General features: G+C 46.8%; 1 protein-coding gene and 1 long non-coding RNA gene across 5 annotated transcripts in view; both read right to left on the bottom strand.

The window, feature by feature from the left end:
- Nucleotides 1-21,815, bottom strand: part of A1CF (APOBEC1 complementation factor) — a 28,533-nt gene extending 6,718 nt beyond the window's left edge. The window contains exons 1-10 of one of the 4 annotated variants that reach the window (XM_079312521.1): nucleotides 21,688-21,796; nucleotides 19,860-19,931; nucleotides 15,790-15,933; nucleotides 13,088-13,222; nucleotides 12,783-12,913; nucleotides 11,275-11,513; nucleotides 7,555-7,719; nucleotides 4,307-4,404; nucleotides 3,228-3,498; nucleotides 1,083-1,291 (exon numbers count right to left, since the gene is read on the bottom strand). In XM_079312521.1, coding sequence (XP_079168647.1) covers nucleotides 1,083-1,291; nucleotides 3,228-3,498; nucleotides 4,307-4,404; nucleotides 7,555-7,719; nucleotides 11,275-11,513; nucleotides 12,783-12,913; nucleotides 13,088-13,222; nucleotides 15,790-15,888 — 1,347 coding nt within the window. In that variant the 5' untranslated portion in view covers nucleotides 15,889-15,933; nucleotides 19,860-19,931; nucleotides 21,688-21,796. Of the gene's footprint in view, nucleotides 1-1,082; nucleotides 1,292-3,227; nucleotides 3,499-4,306; nucleotides 4,405-7,554; nucleotides 7,720-11,274; nucleotides 11,514-12,782; nucleotides 12,914-13,087; nucleotides 13,223-15,789; nucleotides 15,934-19,859; nucleotides 19,932-21,687 lie in introns of all 4 variants that reach the window. The other 3 variants (XM_079312520.1, XM_079312522.1, XM_079312523.1) reach the window with 3 other exon arrangements.
- The window catches only part of LOC306805146, a 408,612-nt gene that overhangs the window by 153,299 nt on the left and 231,133 nt on the right, over nucleotides 1-24,180 (bottom strand). The gene's annotated exons all lie outside the window — the stretch shown is intronic.

Here is a 24,180-nt window from a genome sequence, read left to right as displayed (position 1 = left end):
AGAGAGAAATGGAGCTAGAAAAAATTTCAAAGGATGGCCTTGCAAAAAAGACTAGACACTTTAAAGAAACAGAACTATGAAAGATGCATTTATGTAGAACCCACGAGGGGTGATTTTAGATTATTGGATTTAAGGCATTTTACAGTGATGTGGCAAAAGCTGATAGGCAAAGAAACGCTTATAATGTATTGTAATTAGGAAATAGTTGGCTTCTGATTGTGATGGCATGAATTATAACATCTATATTATCTCACCCTTCATATGAGACTGAAAATGGAATAAAAGTCTTTTAAAATGCCTCTCAGTTGCCCCAACTCTGGGTCAGAAAAGGGCAAAACCCAACAAATTGGTGTCCCATAATATAAAGCAAATTACTCAACAAATAACTCTCCAAGTTGTCAAAAAGCCCCCAAATAATTTTCAAAGTACCGCTATTTGATACACATTATACATAAAATAAAAATAATAATTGTTAAAGTATTTTTATCCATATAATAATTTTTAAAGTACCACTATTTGATATACATTATATTCATATAAAAATAAAAATTTTTAAAGTACCACTATTTGATATATATTATATACATGTAAAATAAAAGTACCACTATTTGATATACATTATATTCGTATTAAAAAAAATTAAAGTATTATTAATTTGTATTTTAAAAAATCACTATTTGATATACATTATATGCATATAAAACCAATAATTTTAAAAGTACCATTTTAAAAGTACCACTATTTGATGACACATAAATCATCACTGTTGAAGCCCCAGGTGATGCATTTTGTGTATCAAACCCATCGTGGCTGGGAATTCCTTGACCCACGGTGCTTTTTATGGCACAGCAACCATACCCTGACTCATGATGATCTTAAAGATCTTCTCCAACCCCAACCATCCCATGATTCCACGACAGCAGGCAAGGCAGGTGGATATTGCAAGATGATATTACAAGATGATATTACAAGATGAGTGATTTCTTTGGGGCACAGGAATGGATTTATCCACACAGATGGGATTGGCGCCTGCTTTCCCAGCACAGCCCTGGGGACACGGGCGCCCTGTTTGGAGCACCTACCTGGGGGGCCAGTTTGATGCCTTGGGGCTTTAGGGTGACGTGGTTCATGGGGGTGAGCTCCATCCCTGGCAGGAGGTCGTAGAGCTTTTCCTCTCCCCTCTTGTCTCCCTTGAGGTGGTATCCGCGCCCCAGGCCCGGGAACGCCAGGTAGCCGCGGCCTCCCAGGCCTCGGACGCCCGCAGCCCCTACAGGTACATTCATGTAAATTTCTAGGAATGTAAGAAGGCATTAAACCGAATCAAATCACGGGAAAAAGGACCCTGATTCGTGCTGAAATGGAAAAGTTAGCCCCGCTTGCTGGGAGGATTGGGGAGCGGGCGGGCAGGAGGTCCCGCGGCCTGCTGGTGTGACAGGCCCAACACTGACACACTTTCTTGGATAGGTGAGGGGTTTGGGGGATAAACTGCTTCTTTCTGCCCATTTTTCCACTTTCTTTGGTCAATTCTGATTTCAGGACAGCTTTTTACCCAGCTCTGTAGCTGGAGGGCAGAGCAGGAACAGCTGGCATCTTTTGTAAACCACCACTGTAATTTCACCTTGAAGATTTCACAGCTTACACAATTTCACCCCTCTATGAACAAAAATCCTTTTTGGTTTTGCCCCATTACACTTCCATTTTTGATCAGGGAACCCTGCTTGGGAGTCTGGAGAGACCATGAAGCAAACTATCACATTTGCTCCTTTCCTAATGCAACCTTAAGAGGAGCTGGTTCACATACGAGGGGAAAATCTTTGAGGATCAAGGGCTATTCCTGCTGCCCTGTCTCTTTCCTGGTGAAGGGACAAAAATTGGCCATTGTGATCCTTGCCAGGCCTACCAGGGTGCCACATGGTCCTAGCCTGCTTTGGGACTTGCTTGGGGACACAAGGCATCATCTTTGGAAGGAAGATCATATGGCAGAGTTATTTCTTTGCTACCCCCAACTTATGTCCGAACTGACCAAACAACATATGTATTGACATTTAATTTGGGGATACCTGAGTGTGGGCATTTAATTTGGATCATCCAAGAGTTTTCAGAAATACTCTCTTTTATTCATTATTATTGAATTGATTGAATTCATTATTACTGAGTTAACAGCCCCCCCAAAGGGGGCCTCCACCTCCCAGAGAACAGAATGGCTTGTTTGATTCCCTACCCTACACCAGAGCAATGTGACTTCCTTGGAAAACTCCATAGCTTTGGGCCAGAAAACACCCAGGACTGGTAAAATTTACAGCACTGGTAAAATTTTCCTGGCAACTTTCAAAGCAGAGAGGAAACCTAGTGGTGGTGGTGGCTGGGAAAGGAAAAGTGTTTTATCTGCTCTTGCCTGCTGGGGCAAAACCAGGAGGATTCATGAGTTATTTACGCTGGACTGAGGGTGATCTAGAACTTCCTTCCAGGAAAGATGCCTTTGGGAATAACAGAGCCTAAACCCTGCATTCTCCATCCCTTTCTGAGTGGGATTGGTGTAAGAGTCGGTCTGAAGTTTCTCTGATCTGCCTCACAACTATCATCAGAGACTGGGACCTGGGACCATTCGCTCTGGACCTGAGTTCTGGCCTGGCTGAGGTGGACAAGGACTGTTTGTAGGTGTGCTTGGTGCTGCCATGGCACGCTGCTCTCGAGCAGGGTACTGGTTATAGCACCCTGTTCCTGCACCTGTTTGCTGGAGCAGTGATCTCCACAAACAATAGTCCATAAGTCTCCCCACCTTTTGGCCAGAGGACACTTGCTTTGGAAAAAGACTATAAAAGAGACTTTCCCTAAACTGACTTGGAGATCTCTTTCTCCCCAATGGATTAACGATGCGTCTCATCGGACGACCACAAGGATGTGTGCCGTCTGTTGGTAGCCATATCCCATCTTTTCTCTCTCTCTCTCTCTCTCTCTCCTATTGCAAAAATGAATTGTTCACATACAATAAACTGCATTGCTGCTTTCTGCTGAACAAACCTGAATCTCTTGCCTTTTGCCTTTTGCACCCTGGGGTTGAACGAACCATCATGACTCCCGCTCTGGTTGAGTGGATCGCGACCATTGGCAAAGCCAATATCACGGACACGCTTTGGCAAAGCCAATATCATGGACACACAATTGGGGAGCAGCTGCCCGATGCCCGGAGGAAAGGCTTAGCCAAGCCTTGGCACAAAGGGAATTACCTCGGACAGAGGGGGGCCGGAGGACGCTCCTGCTGCCGAGCCCCTTGGCGGCGGGGAAGTGCAGGTTGGGGATGGCCGCGTAGGCCTGGGGGGCGTAGAAGACCGGGGCGCCCAGGTAGGCGGCGGTGGGGTCGTACAGGTGGCCCAGGGTGTAGGTGTAGTCGCCCTGCAGCACCGGCGCCCTGCCGCCCGTGCCACGCGTGTACCGCACGTAGCTGTCCTTGTCCACCGGCTTGGCCAGCGTCACCTCGATCGGGGACCCGTCCAGCACCTTCAGGGTGGGAGAGAGCGTGGAACAAGCATGGGATAAGTGCTCAAAGTGCCTCCACCCATGGAAGAGCTGCCTCCATGTCCCAACGGGATGGGAAGATGGAGGAAACCACCCCAAAAAAGCCCCCAACCTCCCTCACTCAGGCTGGCTGGATGAAGCTTAATCTGAGAGCGCCATCCCCAGCTGGGAGGGGTTCCCTCAGCAAAGCCTTCAAAAGGCCTCACGTCCCTGCAGAGCAGCTCGTAAGCCGGGCAAGATTCCGTGTGCTCCATGGAGAGCAGCAGTGGCACTAAAAATAGGAGCGGGGTTAACACCTCTTTGGGAACAGCTCTGGCTTTGCAGTGAATTACATGCAGTGCAAGAAGGGCTAAATTCAGCAGCCTCCTCGCAAATCCGCATCTGAATTTGGAGCAGATGTTTGGGCTGACCTCGTTTGTCCCAGTTTGCCATTCACATGCTGCCCTGCCAGTGTTTTTGTTGGCAGTCTGAAACAAGGATGTGAGTGTGAGCCAGGGGGGATCGTAACCCCTCCTTTCCTAGTTCTTCTTTCAGCTTTTCATGGGTTTTTTTTTTTCATCTGAGCAGTGAGCTAGAGCCGGGTAAACACTTAGCACAAATACAAGGAGCCAAAATGAATCGTTTGTGTACAACAGAGCTGCTGAAAAACAAATTCAGGAGTATAAAAGCAACCAGCAAAGAGAAAATTGGGATAACACCTCCAGGAGGGTTTTGGAGCTAATAAAGCAGGTGGCTTTGAATAATATTCTGTACCCTGAGCCCCACGAATTAACATTTACAGCAGCTTTACCTTCCCATTCAAGGCTTTCATGGCCTCCACTGCGTGCTCTCTTTTATTAAAGTGCACAAAGGCATAGTCTCTAATTTTCTTTACTCTCTCCACTGCACCTGTGGAAAACATCGGAATATTAGTGGGAAGTGGGGATTAGCCAGAAAACAGAGATCTGAAAGAGTGGTTCCATCAGGTTATGAGCCCCTGGAGGGCAAAGGCTGAGCAAGGGTAGAAGAACCAGAGGTCAGTGTCCCCTCACCTCTTTGGATGCATATTCACAGGAAAATCAATATATAATGATTGTAGCATTACAAGGCAAACTAGAAGGTTTTGGGATCAGACACCGGTAAGATTCCCATTAACCTGGAGTGGTTTTCTCCTCTCCAAACCATTCTGTTGGGCACTACCTTTGGTCTTGTGCCTCCCTTCTGTGACAAACTTGCATCATGCCCATGTGATCCCATCTCCCTGCTTATGTACATGCATTGGAGGCGGCAAAACTTGATGCCTTTGCCATAAAACAAGGGGGTTTTTCTACTTGACAACCAGCTCAGGATGTTCAGGAAGAATGAACAGCCAGTCCTGCCCAGGCCAGAGCAGCCCAGGGCACTGGGATGGGATGGGTCTCTCCCTAAAAAACAGCCTCTCCCTAGGAAACAGCCTTTCCTGTGGCAGTGGGGCTTCCCTAGATTCACCCAGGCGTGGCCCCAGTCAGGCTCTGCAGCTGAGGGTAGACCCTTCTGGCATGGGGCTTGGGCTGAAGAATCTTTCTTCCAGACTGAATCTTTCTTACATTCAATTTATCTGAAGTAATTCAAATGTAAATTACTTCTTTTCTAAGTCCATCCCCCACAGTTTTCCCTTTCCCTTGTCAGCTGCTCTGCTGCCAGGAACTCATACTCTGCACTGAGGAGTCTGTCTCTAAAATAACCCCACCAGTCCTGTTCCCCATAGCCTTTAGCCTTTTCTTTAATTCCTCATCTTCTCTGCTCCTGTACCTTGGGAAGCACAACATCAGCCAGACCAGCCTCCTGTAAAACCCCTAAAATATCCTTTGGAAACATGGCTAAGGGATGTTGAGCAGCTCTTCTGCTGGCTTCTTACCTCCTAAAGCTGAAGAGGTGCACAGGGAAATATCATATTGCCACAAAAAGCACACACTTAGAAAAATGCAGGAGGAAATGAATTTCTTTGGTGTTCAGGGGAGTCATTAGGAGATGCAGAGGGCTAAATGAACCTGTCCCAGACTACAATCCAAGCAGGCTGCACGTCTTGGAATGACACAGGGATGGTAAAGTAGAACTTTGTGTCCTTCTGGGACAGAGGATGAATTTCCTAAATTTATGGGAGTTATATGTTGATGCTTTGTTTACAAGTGGAAGCTTTAATGAACTCACTGTGTTTTGAATATCCCCCTTCTGCCTCCCAGAGAATATTCCAGGACACCAATCCTGAGTCAAAAATTCTGCTCTTCTCTGCTTCTGCCTCTGCTGGGCCAAGCAATGTGATTCCCACCCTTGGGTCAGCTCCATGGAGAGCCCATCCATGGGACATTAAAGAGGGAGCATTGTCCCTCCAGCACATTGGGACAGCACACTTTTCCCTCTGGGAACTCTATCAGGCAGGAGGAATTTCATTGGGATTCCTAGGGAGCAAGGGCAGGGTTTTTCAGAGAGAGCTTTACAGAATCACCAGGCTGTGAATTTGGCACAGATTTAAGGGGTGCTACTTGTGCTATGTCCCAGCTTGAGGAGCACAAGCAGCATTCCTGGTCCTGTCAGTGGAGCCCTCAGATATGTGGCAATTGCTGTGTCATGGGGCCCTCTGGATCACTTTTTATTGGATGACTTGTTGATGTCAAAAGAGCTTCTTAATGCCCTGGATCCAAGGTAATTTCAGCTAAGTAGTGCTGAAATGTGGCTCAATGAATGAGGCAGCAGGGCAATGAATCATTTCAGATCCTTGCTGCCTTTTTTGATCTCACTATAAATTGAACTTAATTTGCTCTCCCCAAAGCTGGAAGTTTTGCTGCTCTAATGCATCCATTCCCAATTTTAGCCACCAAAATAAAAGCTGCCCATTAAAAAAAATAAAAAATTCCAACATGAACGCTGAAATGATAAAAAGAAGATGAAAAATGGGGCAGAATTTCTGTTGTTATAGTGGAAAACATCTTAAGAGCAAAGCAGATGACTGTTACCAAAGTGTCAAAAGGCCACAAATGTGTTTCTGGGGAGTGTGAGCTTGTTCAAAGCTCAGGAGCAAAACTGGGTAAATAAAAGAAGGAAACAGTTCAGAGAGTTGGATAAATTTAACTCAGGGGTAAAATGGGGTCTGCAACAGCTCGATGGTGGCTAAAAGTATGAGCCAGAAATGCTGGAAGGACACAAGGAAAACTCATGAAGACCTTTGCATTGCAGCCTAGTCCAGAAAAAGGCACGCACAGAGCAAAAGTGAAAAGTTAGAGGAAGAAAAATTAAGCTCTGCAGCGTATTTTAAAAAATTAATAGAAGGAAGCTAACAGGAGTAAGATGAAAGGAGATTTCACATTGCCAGGCATCAGTTCCTAATGCCTAATGGACTGTGTGGCTTGCAGAGCTGCAGAAAGGGGTTATTTTTACTTTGTTGGTTTTGGGTGGAATTTCCTAAAGCTGGAGAAACTCAGAAGTAAAATCTCCTTTGAAAGCCAGCAGGAATTTCATTCCCAACTAATCTCCCTGCTTTTCTTGAAAAGTCTCACCCTAAGTGCACGTAAGATACTCCACAAAGGAATATTGAATTAAATGGAAAGCACTAATTATTCACCAATTTACACGAGGACTGGGGGGGATGTATGAAAATGAGTTCAGAATTTAGATAGATCAGATTAAAAGAAGTTGTATTAAACCACTCTATTTTTATCACCATCCCTTGCCACAGAAGAATGCTGAAGTCACCCAGCTGCTTCACCAACTCTTTTTAAGAAAGACTAAATGATTCCAAAGGATTTTGGTGACACAGGGCATCCCCATGCAGCATTTTGGGTCTCTTCCAGTTGCAATCATCCTCCTTCGTGGTGGTTGTAGCTGGGAATTAAGCAGCCCTTAATGGGATGGCATTTTGGGTGGGAGGGAGCCTTCAGCCTCATGACAATTTTTGTGGCATTTCACACGAACATTTCACAGCAGAAAACCAACTGTTTTTTATCTCTTGTGGCATTTTAGGAACACAGAAATATTTCCATTTGCAGCACTTGTTTAGGAGGCACTGCACCAGTGGGCTCCTACCTGGCTTGATGCTGTTGAATTCCTTCTCTATGGTCTCTTCAGTGGTGGAAAGCATGAGGTTCCTCACGTAGAGGATTTTCACTGAGGACATGGTGTCCTCATCCACCTCCACCTCTGGCTCTGCCCAGTCCACGGCGATGGGGTGTCCCCACAGCTGGATCCTTCCTTTAAGGGAATGGGAATGGTCAGTGCTGGGGGGCTTTGCTTCCTCTCACTCCAGCTCATGCTCTATTTCACAACAGAGCAGCCCAAATTCTACAAATGTGTCTTGGTTGTAATACAGGATGTGGCCAGCAATGTGTATTCTATCCCATCTGTTGAAGCTGGGTGGGGCAGTGCCCCTGATCCCCTGGCACATATCCTCTGCTAATGGGCCATCTTTAAACCAGCTGGGGCAATCATCTTTATCTTTCCACAGCCCATCCTCCCTCCAGGAGATATCATCTGCTGCTGGGACATTGAGTCCCACTGCATGACTGATAAAATTACATCATCCCACTGGGAGATGCTCCAGCCAGGGGAGGAGCCAAGCCTTCCCTACCCAGATAAAAACTGAGATTTTGGACAACAAGGTACCTCCTTTCCACTGGATTCCAGAGGAAAGCTGAATCTTTCCACATCATCTCTGGACCTTCAGAGGAAAACTGCACCTTCTACAGGAGCACTGCTCCAGCTGAACCACATCTGCCACTGCAGGAGGATGCAGCCACCAATGAATGGGACTGCTGCCAACACCCTGACTGACTGACAGGGTGGCAGGCTTTATTCTGACTCTGTCAGTGTTCTGGGATTGTTCTTTGTAATACTGTATTTCCATTTTAATTTTTCTAGTGAAGAACTGTTATTCCTAATTCCCATATCTTTGCCTGAGAGCCCCTTATTTTCAAAATTATAATAATTTGGAGGGAGAGTGTTTACATTCTCCATTTAAAAGAGAAGCTTCTGTCTTTATTGGCAGACACCTGTCCTTCAAACCAGGACAAAATGTGACCAAAAAAAGCCTTCCTAGCTCAAAGCACACTGCTGCATCAGCTCCCTCCCAAAAGCAGATGGTCACACTCAGAATGGCCTCCTGCAAATACCTTTGGAGCCTCCAGAGCTGAAAGCAGCAAAAAGATGGTATAATTCACTTCAAGCCTGCGTTTTCTGGAGAGCTCCCTAAAGGGAAGTGTTTTAATGCACTTACAAAAATCCCTTTTGGTTGGCAAAGTCTCATTCCCTCAATAGCAGAGCAGGGATCCTGAACTCCCAACAGGATGGAACGAAACAGCAAAAGCAAGGACATTTGTGTGTGTGTTTGATTTCATTTGGGTGAAGCTGCAGCACAAGGAGGGAGGGAAACAAAAAGTCCCAGTGCATAAAACAGGGTGTGGAGGATAAACCCAGGGACTCTGTGTACACTGGACTGAGCTGCTGAGGGGCAGGGAAGAAAAAGAGCAAATAAATCACATTGCTGAATGCTGATGATGCAGTTGGGTTGGTGCCCCCACTCCTCGAGGTTCAGCTCCATTTTAAAAGGCACCTGATGGAGAGACTTTCACAGAACTCAAGGGGAATGTTCAGAAGTCCATATTTCTTTCTGTCTGCATGTGTGTGTATTACCAAGGTTGCCAGTTTAGATTTGTCATTAAATTTTGGTTAAGTCGGCTTTAAGGTTCTGTTTGCTTATAGAAAATCCTATTGAATCGCTTTAGAGGTGTTAAATTTGTCAATTTATCAAGAACTGCTAGTGTTGATTAGATACCATTAACAAACCATGATTAGATATTGTCATGGATAATAAACCATTTAGACCTAAATTGTTGAGCCAGTCTGAGGCTGAGATTGGCAAGGGGGTTTATTCTGTCGGGACTCAACCCTTGGAGTCCTTTACTTTTTCCCTCCTCATCCTTTTGTCTCCCTGGTCTCCACATGAATCATTCTAGATTGCTTTAATCTGATATTTCTTTGCCTGCTTTATCTGTATAGTAAGCAATAGAGTGACCCTTGCCATCAAACCCTGCCGTGCCTTCACAAATTTATTTTAAATCCACTTTTGCCCAGACCTTGTGATTCTTTAAGTGACCTAAACCAAACATTTGCAGCTGAGGGGACAAAGAAAATCCTGCAAAACACCCTTTGCCAGATCTAAAAGGCATCTCTGCTTGGACAACCCATTTAAGCTCCAAAACGAGAGGGTGAGGATAGAATTTGAAGACTTATTGAAAGTGTAAATGATCCAGCTAAATGGAAAGGTGCTGTTCCCTTGGAATCCCTTGTGAATGAGCTGGGATTTGTGGAGCAGCTCTTCAGCATTCAGCACTGCACAGATCTGAGCTGGCAGCGACCAGAGATAAAGACAGGGCTGCTGGTGGTTCTGTGCCCCTTTCTGAATTGCTGTTTCCAGTTCAAGGGTGGAAATAATGAACTGGTTGACTTGAAGCAAGGAGCTAAGCTTGGTGCCTCTTGCTGAAAACCAGTCTATATCCATCCTCTTAGCCAGAGACAGGACAACATTTTAATTTATTTGTAAACTCTTTCTTTTTGAGCACTTTCTCTACAGAGCTCCCTGAAAGAGAAATGAGGTTCAGTTTAAAGGAAGCATCTGATAATGATATTCAATCTCACATCAGCTGGAGACACATTTCAGCTCTGGCTTGAAATTTTTTCCAGTTCCTGCCGTATGCTTGAAACTTCAGAAGACTTTGGCTCCTGCTCAGGCCTTTGGAATTGCCTAAATTGTTTACTGAGATGTCCCTAAGCTGGAAATCCCTCATGCATTGCACATGCCTGCTCAGGGCTATGAGTTCTTTCCATCTGTCTCCCTGGCTTTGCTCAGGATTTTGAGTACTCTGCCTGCTCCTGCCCTCTTTTTCCACATAGAAACCATGGGAAAGTCATGCTCAAGCACAGAATGTGCTCCCACCATCAGGGAGATGCTTAAACTGAAGGAAAAAAAATGCAGAACAAAAGGAAAAATTGTCAGTGTGACATGTCTCCCAATAGAAGAGCAAATTCAGTGCTCAAAATCACGCTCATTTCTTTAAACTATAAGAAAAAAAATGCAAGTGATTCAGGGCATTTAATGTATAAAACAGGTGAAAGAAGGCTGGTGGTTATGAACAAATCTTAAACCTCAAGGTTTGTTGGATGCTTTCCCCAGCCAGTGAGCTATGTTCAACAAAGCAGTGAAGGAGCATAAGAAAGCAAGAGAAATTGGTGAAATCCCTGCAAAAGCACATGATGTTAAGTGACTTCTTCACCTAATACCTGCTAAACCTCTCTCTCCTTCTCAATGCTCTTTGGCTGTCTCCCAGTGCTGATTTTCATAGATTTACTCTAAAGCAATTCCTCATTCCAAGTTTTTTTGCCAAAATATCAATTTTCAGTCCATGCTCCAGCCTGTATCTGCTCTCAGATGCTTTCCTGAGTGATTCTCCCTGAGAGGCCATGAATGAGCCTCTATTTTATGTTTTACCCAAGACAAGCACAGCACCCACAGCAGAACTATGTGGATACACACAGCTAAATCCATCTGGCTGGATTTTTAACAAACCCAAGCTCCTGAAGGATGACCATGGATCATCAGCATGCTGCTGCAGCTGCAGTGAATCCCACACCCCTTGGTGTGTTGGGGGATCTCCAGGCTCTGTTAAAACTGCTGTCTGAGGGCAGAAAACCCAGCCATGCTCACTTCTTTGAAGTCTCACCACATGGTGAGCCCTCCCCATCCCTGCTAACCTGGGAGCAGCTTCCTCCTGGCCATGGCTGCTGCCCGGTGGCTCTCATACTCTACGAAAGCAAAACCCCTGTTTTTGGTTTTGTCAGCTGCACTGGGGTAGACAATGACATCCACCACGCCATCTGTGACCTTCTTCATCTCTGCTAGGATTTCCTCCCTCTTCTTGGTTTTGGGGATGCCCCCCACGAACAGGCGGCAGTTGTCCACGCTGGCACAGACTCCCAGGAGCCTCCCGTTCCTGAAACAGGAGTCACAAAAATCTGGCAGTCAGGAGAGGGGAGAGGGGAGGGTCTTCTGTCCCAAAACACAAGGCCAAACACAAGGCTTTGGTGCCAGCTGTTCTTTGGGATATTCCAGTGGCATTGCTCAGTGCAAAAACTGCCACTCGGCTAAATCTGACATCAAAGCTGAAATGGAGGATTTGAGGGAGAAGCCAATGACAAATGTTGCTTTTCCTACTTGACATTCTCCCTTTTCCTGCCAGCAGGCACACCCAGTCCAGGTCCCTGTGCTGTCACCAGTGGCTTGTGGCTTCCTACTCACCTCTGGGTGAGGTTTTGGGGGAAGAAAATCCCTTGCCTTGGAGAGGCACCATTTGAGGACTCACCAATCCCAACTTTTGTGCAGACTCCAAAAAAACTTTCCTTGTTCACCTCTTTGGGGTCAAAGTATCTCTTACAGGCCTGCAGAAGTGCAAAACTTCTTTAGAGGAGTCTTTGGAACCAGGGAAGGAAGTGGAGGAGGTGGATGAAGCCTGATCCCTAAGACCTCCCAACTTCTGCTGCACATCACAGCTCCAAATCCTCTGTGTGCCTTGATCCACTCAAATCAGTTCACAATCTCTTTTTTTTTTAATTAAAAAAGCCATATGATTGCCAGCATGGTTTATCCCAAAAGGCTTTTAAGCAAAGGCATCAACTCATCCCACTTTGAACTGGCAAAAAACATTTAGTGTGGTTGAAATCCAACCAACACGTATTGATGGGCCCATCTGTTGTTGATTTCTGGGTGTTTTGTTCCCAATTTTTAGTCACAAACACGAGAGCTTTTTCTGTTCCTTTTTATTAGGAAATGTCACTGTTGTGCCAATTGCTTTCCATTCTATTTCACCATTTTTTGCAATTGCTCCATCTCCCAGAACATAGCTGCACAATCTGTCACGAGGGAGACTGTGAATAGGATAAATCAACAACAAACAACCTGAGGGGAATATAATAAACAGTGCTGGTTAGGGGAAAGTTAATTTGATCCAAAACAGAATATTTTTTTCTAGTGTTCTGATAGATCTTTTTTTTTTTTTTTTTTTTTTTTTTTTTTTTTTTTTTGTGAGGAAGAAATTTCCTGTGAAAGATATTGGCTTTAATGGGGAGATGGGAGGAGTTTCCCCCTCAAAACACAGGGATCTAAATAACCTTGCTCTGGGCTGCCAGGAAAAATATCCCTTACATGCCAAAATAGACTGAAATACATGATTTGAAGTTGCTGTGAAGGTGATTGCCCTGCTTACCTGATTTCATAATTATTGAGTGTTTTTATTGCATTCTTGGCCTCCTGCTTATTGGAGAAGGTCACAAAAGCATAGCCCCTGTTGTTGCCATTGAAGTCCATCATCATCCTCATCTCATAGATTTTGCCAATCTGCCAAGTGAGAGAGATTTGTCAAGGTGGGAGTGGTTAAAGAAGACTGGAATTTTAAAGCCCACCCAGTTCCATGGACCAGATTGCTCCAAGTCCTGCCCAGCCTGGCCTTGGAATCAGCCCTGAAATGCAGCTCTGACCATCAGTAAGTGATCAGCTGCCATCCAGCCTCACCTTTTCACAGAGGGGGATAAGTTCATCCTCAAAGAGGTCTCGGGGCAGTTTCCCAATGAAGATCTCACAGCCCCTCTCTGGTGGAGGGCCATCCCAGCCTGGTGGTGGTCCCCCATATTTCCTCTGCCCATTTTCCTGCCGTGGAGGAAAAGGAAAGAAAGGTTCAGCTGATTTTTAAATGTGGATCAAACCAGCCCCATCTCTGGGAATGACCCTTGAGGCAGACACCCTCCTTCCCTTCAGCTCCTCATGGATTCGGCAGGGATAACACAAGGTCCTGCTGCCAAGGCTGGGACACTTCCAAAGCCTGAGTGCAGACAGTCAGGAAACTCCCCGGAAAATGGAAATCCCCCTGGCTCTGGCAGGGGAATCTCCATGGGCTGTGTGTTAGTTGTGGGCTGGGTAATGGAGCACTTCAAAAATCTCTAATTTGTCTTGATTTTCATCCAATCCGAGGATGACACTTGCCCACCCAGGAGATCCTTCTGGCAGAGAGCAAATCTTGGCCCCAAATAATATTCAAAAATGTGAAGGCCAGTCAGAATTTCCTTTTTGATCTATTTTTGCTAGATGAGTGTGTCTCTGTTCTCCTCTTCTATTTTTAATCATATTTCCTTCCTTCCTTCCTTCCTTCCTTCCTTCCTTCCTTCCTTCCTTCCTTCCTTCCTTCCTTCCTTCCTTCCTTCCTTCCTTCCTTCCTTCCCTTCCTTCCTTCCTTCCTTCCTTCCTTCCTTCCTTCCTTCCTTCCTCCTTCCTTCCTTCCTCCTCCTTCCTTCATTCCTTCCTTCCTTCCTTCCTTCCTTCCTCCTTCCTTCCTTCCTTTCCTTCCTTCCTTCCTTCCTTCCTTCCTTCCTTCCTTCCTTCCTTCCTTCCTTCTTCCTCCTTCCTTCCTCCTTCCTTCCTTCCTTCCTTCTCCTTCCTTCCTCCTTCCTCCTTCCTTCCTCCTTCCTCCCTTCCTCCTTCCTCTCCTTCCTCCCTTTCCTCCCTTCCTCCCTTCCTCCCTTCCTCCCTTCCTCCCTTCCTTCCTTCCTCCCTCCCTCCCTCCCTCCCTCCCTTCCTCCCTTCCTCCCTTCCTTCTCTCCCTCCCACTCGTTTCTCTCCTTCCCTCTCTCTGCAGTGATTCCCTGTTCCCAGAGGAGCTGGAGCACCAGTAATTTTTCCATTTTTGGCTCCCTGACTTTTTTTTAGTCACTTCCCATTCTGGGATTGTTCCAGGAAAGCAAATGCCTTGTACAGCTGATTTAAGAGGAACGTAAACAAACAGAGATCCTTAGGAGAAAACAGAAATACACCACAAACCCTTCTAGTTTTCTCAAACCTAGAACAGGCCCTGAATTATCCATTCTCATTTCTGTTTTTCCAATGTTTTCAGCAGTGATGGAATCCTGGGGACATTTGATTTTATGTCTGAGCTGGTGTGTAAAGGGGGGGCACAGCAAAAAATAAACCTTTTCCCCAATATGCAGTGGTTTTGTTTGTGGCTGGAAGGCAACACCTCAGCAAACCTTTCTTGACAAGGTGCCTGGAGGGAAAGTGGACATCAGTCACTTCCCAAAGATGAACAACCCAGGTGTGCACTGAGGAACAAGATGTTTGGCTGCACCCACAGACAGGCTGGAAGAAAAATCCCTAAGGTACAGGGAAATTAGGAGAGGGGAGGAAAAAAGATAAAATAGCAAGGTTGGAATGGAAAATGAAAGGAGAGACAAGAGCAAGAAGATGTTGAAGTGTGTGGGGGATTGGGAGCTGAAGTCTGTGCTTTAGGAGTGAATTTTGCCAGATGTGACAGTAGGAAAAACTGAACACCAGGATAATTCCAAGGCCATATTGGAGAGGGCTTGGATTAACCTGGACCAGTGGAAGGTGTTCCTGCCCATGGCATGGGGCTGGAATGAGCTGGGCTTTATGAGCCCATCCCCTGTGACTCTAAGAAAGCCACAGTAAATCTAGGACACACAGAAGTCCCTTATCTTATGGGTCAGGTAGCACAGAAAGGCTCCTCAAGGGCAGCAAACACAGCTCCTGACCTGGTCCTGGAATGTGCTTTTTCCCAGGAACCTCAGGTTGTGCTTGGGGCTGTTGTGCCCTCTAGTGCCATGGAAAACATGGCAAAGTTCACAGCCTCCACCTGCCTGAAATCCAGTGTTACCCGTTCCCTCTTCCAGGATGCAAGTGCCCAGTGCTTTCCAAGGCTGAGCTTGTTTCAGTCATGGTAGCCAAGAAAGGCTTTCTCAGGTGGGTTTGAAGGCCATGCCCAGGCTCCACCTGCCCTAACCAGAGGAAGTTTGGATCTTGGAGACCCTGGAGCCTAAACTGGGAGCAAACCTTGGAGCAGGTGAGGCACCTGCCTTCCATGTCCACTTGCACAAAGGTGATGGGCTGAACTCCCCACCTCATCCCTCTTGTGAAACTTTGCTCTGTGGGTTTTCTTTGGGTTTTGGGATACCAATCCCAACATTTAGCAGTGCTCAGGGTTGTCCTTCCCCCACTTTTATTATAATTTCCCCTCAAGCAAAGAATTCCTTGAAGAATAAGATCCTACTTTGGGAAAGATGTGATGTCAGCAGGGATGTGAGAGAAACAGAGAAAAAAGAAACAAGCAAGGAGTGATTCAGGAGCATGGATTCACTGCTCAAGGCCCCCAGTGAAGCTTCAAGAGGAAGCTGGAAGCCACACAAAAGGACGTGACTGTGAATTCCTACCTGGATCAAATTATATCCCGTTCGCTGAATTAACGCACGGAGGGCGGCTTCTTTCTGTGTGCCGGTCAATCCATCCCCGGATTTGTGATTTGATTCCATTGGGAGTGATTAGCAGCAAGAAATCAGGTTAATTAGGGGTGCTCACTGCAATCAAATTTAAGATAAATTAAATCAATTAATACGGCTGGGAGGAGAAAGTCCACCCTCCTGAGAAAGTTTAAAGGGTCGCTCTTCCTAAATCAGTTATTTTAGAGATAAAACCAAAACAGAACAGCAGAGACCATGGAAAAAGCAGAAATATTCTCCTTTCTGAATGGAAATAAAGAACATTTAAACCTGCAGTTAGATCCTGGGGAGATGCAGAGGGAATTTGTAGCCTTTTGGTGGTGTCTCAGCAGGAAAAAAAATGTAAGTGCCTAATCCTGCACTGAGTACACAACAACGAGTCCTTCAGGCCTGGTGTGATGCTGACACTGGACCTTGCACAGCCATGTCCAGCACTCTGTGAGAAACAGGACCCAGCTCCAAATGTGGCCTATTTTTATTTATGGAAATAAAGAACTTCAGATCTTAGCTCAGCTCAGGGCTGGAACAACCTTGGGTTCAGACATTTTGATTCAGAGCTGCAGTTTTAGGTCATGGCTGATTCAAGATTTTTGTATTTCTTTGGGGTTTCAGCTGAAAACTTCATAAAACTGAAATCTGAATCTTGGGCTACAATCTGGGAAAGGGACATTTACAACATGCATTCACTACTGGTGATTCCCTGTTTTTCCTGAATGCTGAGCTTTAAGCTTGTCCAAAATCCATTTATGTGCTCCAGGCATAAAAATGGGGTCTGTTGGTGCAAGGCTGAGCTTGAAGCCTCAGGCTGATGCTAAACAGCAGCCAGAGCAAACCCAGTTCCTTCCTCAGATCCTTTTAGCCAGAGCTGGGGGCCAGTGGGATCAAGGACTCCATGCAGGAAAATGCTAAATTGTGTCATCCAACATAGTTGTTATTGCCTAAAACTGTATTTTATTGTAGAAAGGTGGAGGCAAGGAAAGGTGGTGCCTGCCAGGCTTGTCTGGAGAGCAAATAGGGCCAAAAGGGGCTGGGAGGGGTGGACTGGGAGTGAGGGGGATGAGGCACCCTGGGATGGGATGGTGGTGGGGATGCTGGGCAGAAGGGAAATCCAGAGCAGTAGGAAGGTGGAAGGAAGGTGGAGAGCTGTGCCTGCACCCTGAGCTACTGCCAGATTTTCAGGAGGACACCCTAAAACAATCCCCTTGCACAGCAGCCCCTTGGTGCACATAAAGGTGAGCATTGCATGTAAAGAAATGCAGGTAACGAAGTGCAACCTATATGATCACAGCTGGTTTTCTGAGCATGTCACGATTCTGCAGAAATAACAGAAATTGCCTTTTCCCAGGATCCAGCTTTTAACACCAGTCACTTTTTATCAGCAGCTTTTGGGGCAGCCCACTTTGCCTTTCGCCATCACCTGCCCTGTGCTCTCCTATGCCTTTGTGCCCTGGAAGTCTAAACCAGCTGCTTTCAATTTAAATGGATTATTCCCAGCACCAAAAACGGGGCATCAGCCCAGGTGTTTGGAGGATCTCAGTCTCGTGTCATTTGGGCTCTGCCACACCAAAATCCAGAGACTGTGGCTCAAACACTTGCAAATAGGGACACCTCTGTAATGCCAGGGTTTAGAGCTATTTAATACAGAGTTTGCTGAGGCTCTTCCAATTTTATCTTATTTTATTTCTTTCCTGTCCTCCCAGGCTCTCCAGTGTTTTAATTACTACCAGTGTGCAGGGGCTGGGGCATGGATTATCCAATGCAACAGCTCTCTCCTGTCTCTAATTCCCAGATGAGTGATTTCTGCAGCAGTTACTGGCTTGTTCTGCCCTTCTGAGGGCAGCAACAAAACCCTGTCGATGTTTGTGGTGTCTTTGCTTGCTGCCTCCTCTGGAGCTGGTGTTCAGCAGGCACGCGGCAGGATTAGCACACTGCTGTGCAAAAACCACTTGGAGCCTTTCCCAGGATGCCTCAGAAAGAGAAAGTGAGCATTTAAAAGAAAGAACAAAAAAAAAAAAAACAAAAAAACAAAAAACCCCAACCAACAAAAAAAAAAAAAAAAAAAACCAACAAAAAAAAAACCACTTAAAAAAAAAGTGCTAAAATCCAGATTGGTTTTGCACCCTCCCCTGCCTCGGCAGAGACACCCCATACCCACCCTATAGGGGAAAACTGTCCCCCTGCAAATCTGGCCCCTTATACTCTGCTTTTGGAGCATCCTGGTTTCAACAGGGAATTGAGGGATCAAATTGCAGTTCTCCGTGGGTGGGTGTCTCATAGCCCTCAGATCTGGACTTGAGTGCTGCCAGGGCTGCTGCTTTGGATGCACTTGCAGGATCCTTTCAGGCCAGCATCCTCTCCTGCAGGGAGGAGGGATTTCCAGGAAGGTCTCTGTCCCTCCCGGGGGTGATGTCACGCTGAGCAGTGAGCACAAGCCTCGGGGCTGGATGGATGGGAACATAGCATCTCCCTGGCTGATGCTTTTCCAGCAGCAGCAATATTCTTCTCTGCCATCTGCCTTATTAGATAAGACAGCCGAGCTCTCTGGGCTCTTCTGGTAAGGCATCCTGCAAAGATTTCGGGCTCTAGACCAGCATGTCTAGACACGGATGCACTCCAGGATGTGCTGAAGCAATCCACTCGGAATTAGGCAGCAAGAGCATTCAAGGTTGCAATGAAGTTTTAATCACAGCCTGCTGCAAAACCCAGCAGGTTTGGAGTGGGGAGGGAGTGTTGTTAACAAAGATCCGGCTTTAATCTGTGCCTGGTGCTTCCACACATTGCCTGACCCACGGAAACAACCCTGCCCCATGGAAGAGATGCAGGATGCTCATCCTCAGGGTGCCCCGACTCACCTGGAGCTGTGGAGCTGTGGACCCTTCCACCACACCCGCAAGTGCCCACTCGTGATTCCAAAGGAATCTGCAAGCCCCCGGTCCCAGTTCCAAAGGAGACCGGGACTGGACTGCACCCTCAGGGCTGAGCACACATGGACAGCTCAGGGCACCACCCAACTCTGAGCACTCAGTTCACACCTATTAATTACCAGCCCTACGTCATTCACAGGTAATTTATAAGCTAAAGAGCTTTACCCCATCTGTGGCTTTTCTCTTTCAGGTATAAATCCCAACACAACCAATCCTAGGAAAACAGGCTTTCCACCCTGCAGTTTTCCAAGCACTTCTCTCCCTCCTTCCTTCCTGCCTCCTTTGAGCCAAGGACATCAAAGCTTTTTTTGGATAGCGCACTTTTCCACCCCTGCCACCCAAGGGTCCATCTCATGGATTCACAGAATCATTTAAGCTGGAAAAGCCCTCTCAGATCATCGAGTCCAACCATCAAACCACCACCAAACCACATCCCCAGGTGCCACACCCATGTGTCCATCAGGGCATCCAGACCTTTTCCAGGGTACTAATCACGGGGGGATGTTTAATTTCTGAAACTCATGGAATTCCAGCACTTTCCCCAAATTGCAGGCAGTGCAAGTATGCTGGGATTGGTTTTTTGGTTGTTTTTTTTTTTTTTACCTTAAGGGAGGAGAATTCTTGTCACCCAGAGGAAACACGATTACTTTCACTCCTTCTTTGTTCCCCGAGCCAGGAATCAATTAGCAAATCCACCCTCGCAGGGGAAACCCCCCTTCCGTGGCTGCTGATGGAAAATGTGAATGACTGCAGCAAATTTAGGCAGTGCTTTCAGCACTGCTTTCAAAAAGAATCAACCCAGCCACACTAAATAGAAATAATAGTTCTGGAATTCAACCAATTTTGGGGATTTGCCCTTAAAATGGATTATCATTAACAAGAGCCACCACTTGAAAAAGAGAAGGAAAAAAAAAGGAGAGGGGGAAGTTGCATTTTGTCCAGAAGTTTAAATTGAAATTAACAACTTCACAAGTGGGAAACTATCAATATTTCCCATTTTATCCTCATTTTTTTATGAAATTTTGACAATAGCACCAACTTATGGTCACAGCACCAAGAAAATGAAGGTTCTGCTTTTACCTTAGATCAGAATATCACTGTGTCTGGTTTTCTCCTCTCCACTCTCATTTATTTTAGGTTTCTGCTGAAATTCTGAAGTGCCAAGGTCCAAGAAAAGGTCATTTTATACCTTGCAAGCCCACATCAACAAGAAACAAACCTATCATGATACCACCTCTCCATGACTGCATATCCCTCACACCTACTACAGCACATCCTCTGGCTTTGCTCCATCCATCCATCCATCCATCCATCCATCCATCCATCCATCCATCCATCCATCCATCCATCCATCCATCCATCCGCAAGATGATTTCAGAAGCTTTTACCCCAAAAACTGCAGAAAATTTAGCTTCGCTTTTGGGTTATTTGGACAAGGAGGAGTCTCTTTCCTCAGCCAAGGGATGTCTCTCATGCTAGGATTTTTGCTGAGGGGGTATTTGAGGGCAGAGCCTGCCCCTGTGCAGCCTTTTTGGAGAGAGCTGTTTCCCAGTTCCATGAAGGAGATAGCAAACCCATGTTTATCCCACAGGATCAATACAGACCTGGCTGTGCTGAGCCACTTGGACACATCTAATTAAGGCTATTTTGTTTGGTATCCCCTCAGTGCAATTGCTCCTCCTGAAGAATAACAACCTTTGGAAAGACCCGATACTGATATTCACTCTTTCCCCTAAAAACCCCAAACCTATTTTCCTCTAAGTTATCAATGTCTTGGGGATATTTTCCCCTCCCTCCAGGCTCCAAGCAATATATACTCCTTTCTATACATCCATAAACACCAAGCATGCTTCATGTCCTTCCCCAAAATCTGTGCAGCCTTGTGAGCTGCCCCAGCTCCTCGCTGGGGTGACACAGCGAGGGACGGAGTCCGATTGAGCAACGCAGCACGAGGCTCTTGTCCCTTGGCTTCCCAGCAGGCTGGGGGGTGTTTTCCAGCTCCAGTGGCTCTACACAGTGTGGGGACTCACAGACATTTGCAGGAAAGCAGGGAAAATTCAGAGCAGCACGCTGCAGCACATGAGTCTGGAGAAAACGTTTCATGCCTAACCTGGCAAATTTTTTGCTCGGCCCCTTTTGCTTGGGAATCAACTTCTCCCTTTGGAATCCCTTTCCTATTGGGCACAGCTTTTGCAGCTCTGTGGCCAAATGCACACAAAATGCCCCCCAAAAAGCCACTCTAGGATGCTGAGCCCAGCCTCCTTCCCTAGTGTTTCATTTGCATCCCCATGTGCCAGACAGTTTGAACCCATCCTTCCTTTCCTCTCTGCTCCCACCCAAAACTCCTGTTTTGGGAAAAGAGCTTGGGAGGAGCATTCTGTGCTGCTGGTTGGATGGGATTAAGGGAAACTGATGGGGTTTTAGGAGCAGCCACTGCCTTTGCTAGGGAGACTGATCTGTGGCAAAGAGAAGGAGGGACACCAAGTCAGCTGGAAAGATCTCTAATGATTAAGCCTCAGAAAGTTGCGCTTTAACAAATCCCGAGTGAATTATGGCAGGGAAAATCCCTCCTCCCCCTCGTCTGGCCTCGCTTTTCAGGCAAGAAGGAAAAGCAGAAAACCCCCTCTTTGCATGGCTTTGCCAGGTAGAAACCACTCCAAGGTGCCTGAGGAGCCCTTCCATGCCCACCCTGCTCAGCCCAAAGCCAGCAGCAGCGGTGTGGGGCTGTGTGGGGGTCCCAGCCCCCAGCAGGGCAGCTCCAGCCTGTGAGCCCCATGCTGGGGCACACTTGGAGCGGGAGGCTCCTGATGGAGCTGCTCCTTCTCAGTCCCACCTCACCACCAGCCCCAGTTCCCACACCCCAAATTTCCCAGCCATGAGCAGCCCCCTACCTGAGCAATCCTCCTACCTGAGCAATATTTTGGAGGTGGCCCCCCAGGAACGAGGGCTCCTGGCTTGTGGGGAGTTTGCGACGTGTCACTGCGGTTATTCCCTAATCATCATATCAAACTCCAAAGGTTCAGCAGCCCCGGGCTGCTTTACAGTCCTGCAGGTTAAACGTTAACCCGCCCTATCTGCCAGCTCCCCACAGGCCTTTGACCAGATACTGCCTCAGACAGCACCCAGCCTGCCCTAAATAATGCAGAGCACCAAAGGCAGCTCCAGCCTAAGGGCTGGGATCATCACACAGGCAGGTGATGCTGGGAGAAGGGACACAGCCTCGTGACACTTTTAGGGTTTCCAGGAGGTTTGGGTTTGCTGGAGGATGATGGCAGGAGTGAGAAATCCCTAGTGGTGGAGGAATTCCTCTTGGTGGCCTAAGCAAAGAAAGAATTGCTACAAAATGGTTTCCTCGCAGTGGGGAAAGCCAGTGAAGGTTTTGGGGAGGGTTTGTTGCACCCAAAAAAGTTTGTGAATAAATCCACCAAGGGGTGGCTTCCAGGTGGGGCAACCCTGAGTCTGTGGCCTTTGTGCCTCATCTGGTGATGAACCAGCTGAATTGAATGTTTGGCTCTTTCCAAAATCCTTCTGAATCCTCACAGGAATGAAATGGGATACCACAGGACTTTAGCAGAGTGATTTAGTGGAATTATAAAATTGTTAAGTTTTGGAAAAGACCTTAATGATCACCAAGTCAAAGCAGCACCACCGTGCTCACCACTGACCCATTTTCCTGCTGTGATGTGCAAGTTTAGGATCCCAGCATTGGGATCCATCCCTGGAATTGCATCCTGCTGTGGCTGTCTCTGCCCTCAGAGCTGGGGGCATGGTTTGCCAGCCCAGAGCTGACCCCCACCACACAGATGCAGTCCTGGGCTTCATTTGCAGCCCTGTTAAATGAAGCATCTATAATTAGGTGTTGCTGACGTTTCAGGTTTGGAAAAGAGCTGTGCCTGTGTTTGCTCAGCTTTAAAAGCATGAGGTGTCCCTGAGGGGGGAGATGGCAGGGCTTGGATCCCTCATGGAGAGCATCCCCTCCCTGTCAGCATCCTCTGTCTCACCAGGGTGCTGCTCCCATTTCCCAGCCCAAACGTGGGATTGCTCCCAAGGAAACCTCTGCCATCTGCTACCCACCTTTCTGCAGAATTTAAGGGTTCAAATGCAGCTTTTGGAGCACATTCAAAGGAGGAAAACCCCCAAATAAGCCCTTCCCAACCAGTTATGAGCACCTCTCCCTGAGCACAGCTTGGGATCTGCTGCTTGTCCTGATCTCCAGGGCAGAGCTTGGGAATGAAGGGCAGATGTAACAATGGATTTTTGCCTTGTCAAAAGGATTTTTCTGTCTTTAGCACACCAGCCTGTCCTGTCCTAAGGGACTGGTGGGATTTGATCACTGGATTTCAGACTGAAGGCTCCCAGCACTTCTGGCTGCACAGGAAAACGAGCTGAAATCACTCAGTGACAAATTAAATGCCTCTGCCCTGGAATTGTGACAGTGGGAGGAGCAAAGCAGCTCCATAGAATCAAGTGGCAAACACCTTCATGGGCCCAGCAGTGAAAAGAGCAAGGAAAAAGTGTCTCTGGGGGAAATGTGAGGTGTTACCTGAGTGCAGGTCACATCTGTCAGCAAGAGGGGGTGAAATGCAGCTGGCCATGGCATGGAAACAGGGCACTTTGGGATAGAAACCAGCTGTGGATTAACCCACAGGTGTGAGGGAATATCATGATAGATATGGACATGGAAAGCCATTCTGATGCCAGAAGGGTTGGAATTTCAGCATCATTTTTTGAGGTTGTGCAGGAAGGGCAGCTGTGATGCTTTCCTTCCCTGTCTTCCTCTCTCTGCCAAAGATTTTCTGAGGAAAAGTGATCAGAGAGGAGATGTGATTTGTGCTCATGTTTCCTTGAAAGCCTCTTGAGAGGCAGAGTGGAGCAGCCCCAAGAGTAGTAGGACATAATTGTTTCCTTCTCCACAATCACAGTGGGCTGCCTCCTCCAGGGTTTGCCTCAGGTGGGATCAGGGAAAAGCACTTCCAGCTCAGCAAAAATGACACTTGAGTGCATGCTACCCCTTTGGGTTATTTATTTATTTACTGCCACAAACCCTCTGAGGGGAGGGGGCTGATCTCCAGCTTTCCATGGAAGTGCTGCACAAAGTTTTCCAGGATGTCCAGCAAGGGGTTTATGGCAAATTTCTGTGCCAAGTCCTGCTGGGGATCAGCAGCTGTCCCTTAACATAGCAATAAAGCCAATAAAAACATCCTTGGTGTCAGGAGGAGCAGGATCAGAGCCTTGCCTTGACTTTTCCCAAGTCAGCTAGAGATTTAGAGGGATGTGTATCAGTTATTGGGGAGGCTTTTGTGTGTGTACAAAGAGACATTGCTAAAAACCATCGCAGCTCATTATAGCTCTCTAAAAATCACAGTTTTTCCCTTTCCCTCTGAATAAATCTGCATGCTGT

The sequence above is a fragment of the Erithacus rubecula genome (assembly GCF_903797595.1).
Source record: "Erithacus rubecula genome assembly, chromosome: 9".
Taxonomy (NCBI): Eukaryota; Metazoa; Chordata; class Aves; order Passeriformes; family Muscicapidae; genus Erithacus; species Erithacus rubecula.
The sequence above is the reverse complement of the archived record's forward strand: the minus strand, read 5'-3'. Positions and strand labels throughout refer to the sequence as shown.